At 32.1% G+C, this 2,173-nt stretch overlaps 1 protein-coding gene across 1 annotated transcript; it reads left to right on the top strand.

The window, feature by feature from the left end:
- Nucleotides 1–724: 724 nt before the first annotated feature.
- Nucleotides 725–1,341, top strand: LOC132039745 (E3 ubiquitin-protein ligase ATL23-like). The gene has a single exon (XM_059430264.1). The coding sequence runs from the start codon at nt 867–869 to the stop codon at nt 1,275–1,277; it is 411 nt and encodes a 136-aa protein (XP_059286247.1). The 5' UTR covers nt 725–866; the 3' UTR covers nt 1,278–1,341.
- The last annotated feature ends 832 nt before the right edge of the window (nt 1,342–2,173 follow it).

Consider the following 2,173-nt stretch of genomic DNA (forward strand, 5'->3'; position numbering starts at 1 on the left):
TTAGAGTCCGATTATATTCAAATTTGCGCCGCTTAGGGCTTCATTTGGGGGGAAAGCGGCTTTTCTCTGTAAAATTTTTAAATACCCAAGTGAATCACCAAGATACATTTGATTAAGGAAGGAAGAATTTTGTCATACATCTGTAACCACATTTTTTTGTAGTTATACTAGTAGTATACGTTAACTTGTTGCAGATTACTTATGAAAAGTTATTTTTTAGATAACATATTAAATTCCTAATGTAGATAAATATTTCAGATCAACATTTTGTATGATCATGTCACCAAATTCAGTGTCAAATCCAACTCTCATTATTTCGTTCTTTTTAATATGTGATATTATTTTCTTATAAGTTCGTAAAAAAAGAGCGATATATTTTTTAATTTGAAAATAATTTAATTTTAAAATTTTATTTTATCCTTAATGAGAAACTTATATAATCACACAACTACTATGACATGTTGAAGATCACAAATTTTAAAAAAAATTATTTTTATTTCTTAAATAAACTCTCTAAATCAAATTATATATCACACAACTCGAAACGCCATGTGTACTAAACATCATTTCGATTCCAATCATGTATACACATAAATACAAAACAATTTATATTATACACATTGAGAAAGAGATTGATAGGGATAGCTCTTTAATTCATTGATCTAAAAAATTTGTATAGACCCAACGCACCACCCAAGTATTTAAACCACTCATCTCCCCTAATAACTTTTCTCATCAATTATGTTTTGTTACTTTTTTCACTTCTCTTCTTCTTATTCTCTTCCCCATTGCCACTATTATCAACAACCCCCTTAAATATATATTTGAGTTGAGAGTTAACCAAAAAAAATACCCTCTAGCAAACAATGCTTTTTGCTGTGTTCCTTGCATTATTTCTTCCTTGTGTTGGCATGAGTGTTGTTTTTGTCGTCTACATGTGTTTTTTTTGCCATGCCGCAACAACAAGAAGGCAACAACAATCTAGTAATAATCATCAAGAACCAATGAAGGGTGTTAAAGAAAAGGGATTATCTTCAGCACAATTGGATAAATTGCCTAAAGTTACTGGTCAAGAATTGGTGTTAGGAAATGATTGTGCTGTTTGTTTGGATGTAATTGAGAAAGAACAAGTGGCAAGAATTGTACCTGGTTGTAATCATGGTTTTCATATTGAATGTGCTGATACTTGGTTGTCTAAACACCCGGTTTGTCCTATTTGTAGAAGCAAGCTTGAGACAGAGTTGTTTGATAGTACTACTGAAAGCAATCCTTGTTGAAAAAGAAAGGAGTTTGGGGTGTTTTTCACTCTTCTTTTTCTGTTACAATTTGGTATAAGGTTGAGCACCTAATTTAGGTGTTGTGGGATTGTGATTCAATCAAGACAACATTTTTGTTTTGTTTCTTCTTTCTTACTGGTCTGAGATTAATTAGTCTATGATTATGACAAAAGGGATTTGGAGGTTAGATTGCAAAGGTATCTCTTCTCTTTTTTCTTTAGGCATCCTGTATTGAGGAGTGGACTAATTAGTCATTTAAGTTACTGAATTCTAAATTATTAATTTATACATAATAAGTACTTTTAAGATAAAAGCAGGATTTATGCAAAAACTAATGAATCCTATTGAATCCGGACGCGAACCGTACATTCGGCCTGGTGTGGACTGTTATTACTAAAATATAAACCTAAGAAGGGTCCGGCATTATTTTACTAATAAATCTAGTGAAGATTAGTAAGTACAAACGAATTCCAATCATCTAATTACATTTTTTGATGGTGAATATCGTTCATCGCATCGGCACAAGTAGGAGTAAGAGTTTTGTTTTAGAAAGACATCTCACTAGGAGAAAATGACAGATAGCTTGTAAGTTGTTAGGGCCCTTCTATTCTAGTGATGATTGCTAAGATATAAGGGCCTATTGGTAGAGATAAAATTTTCACCAAGAAAATTTAACTAATATATTCGAGTGGTGGTCGCCAAGATCTAGGTTCACCCCTGTTAATAATAGTGGCGGAGCTAGAATTCTTAGCCTAATTAATACTAGTGCTTAATATTGAGAAGTTTATTAGTAAAAAAATGGTTAGTGCAAGTAGTTTTTTGTGCTTTCTTCTCCCGAAGTACTTCTTTGTCTGCAACCATCGATGAATAAATTATTTTTTGGCGACAGGCCCTAT

Source organism: Lycium ferocissimum, chromosome 12 (genome assembly GCF_029784015.1).
Source record: "Lycium ferocissimum isolate CSIRO_LF1 chromosome 12, AGI_CSIRO_Lferr_CH_V1, whole genome shotgun sequence".
Lineage (NCBI taxonomy): Eukaryota > Viridiplantae > Streptophyta > Magnoliopsida > Solanales > Solanaceae > Lycium > Lycium ferocissimum.

Excerpts from the sequence above, each read along its gene's own strand:
- LOC132039745 (XM_059430264.1), top strand. The coding sequence starts at position 867 with ATGCTTTTTGCTGTGTTCCTTGCATTATTTCTTCCTTGTGTTGGCATG.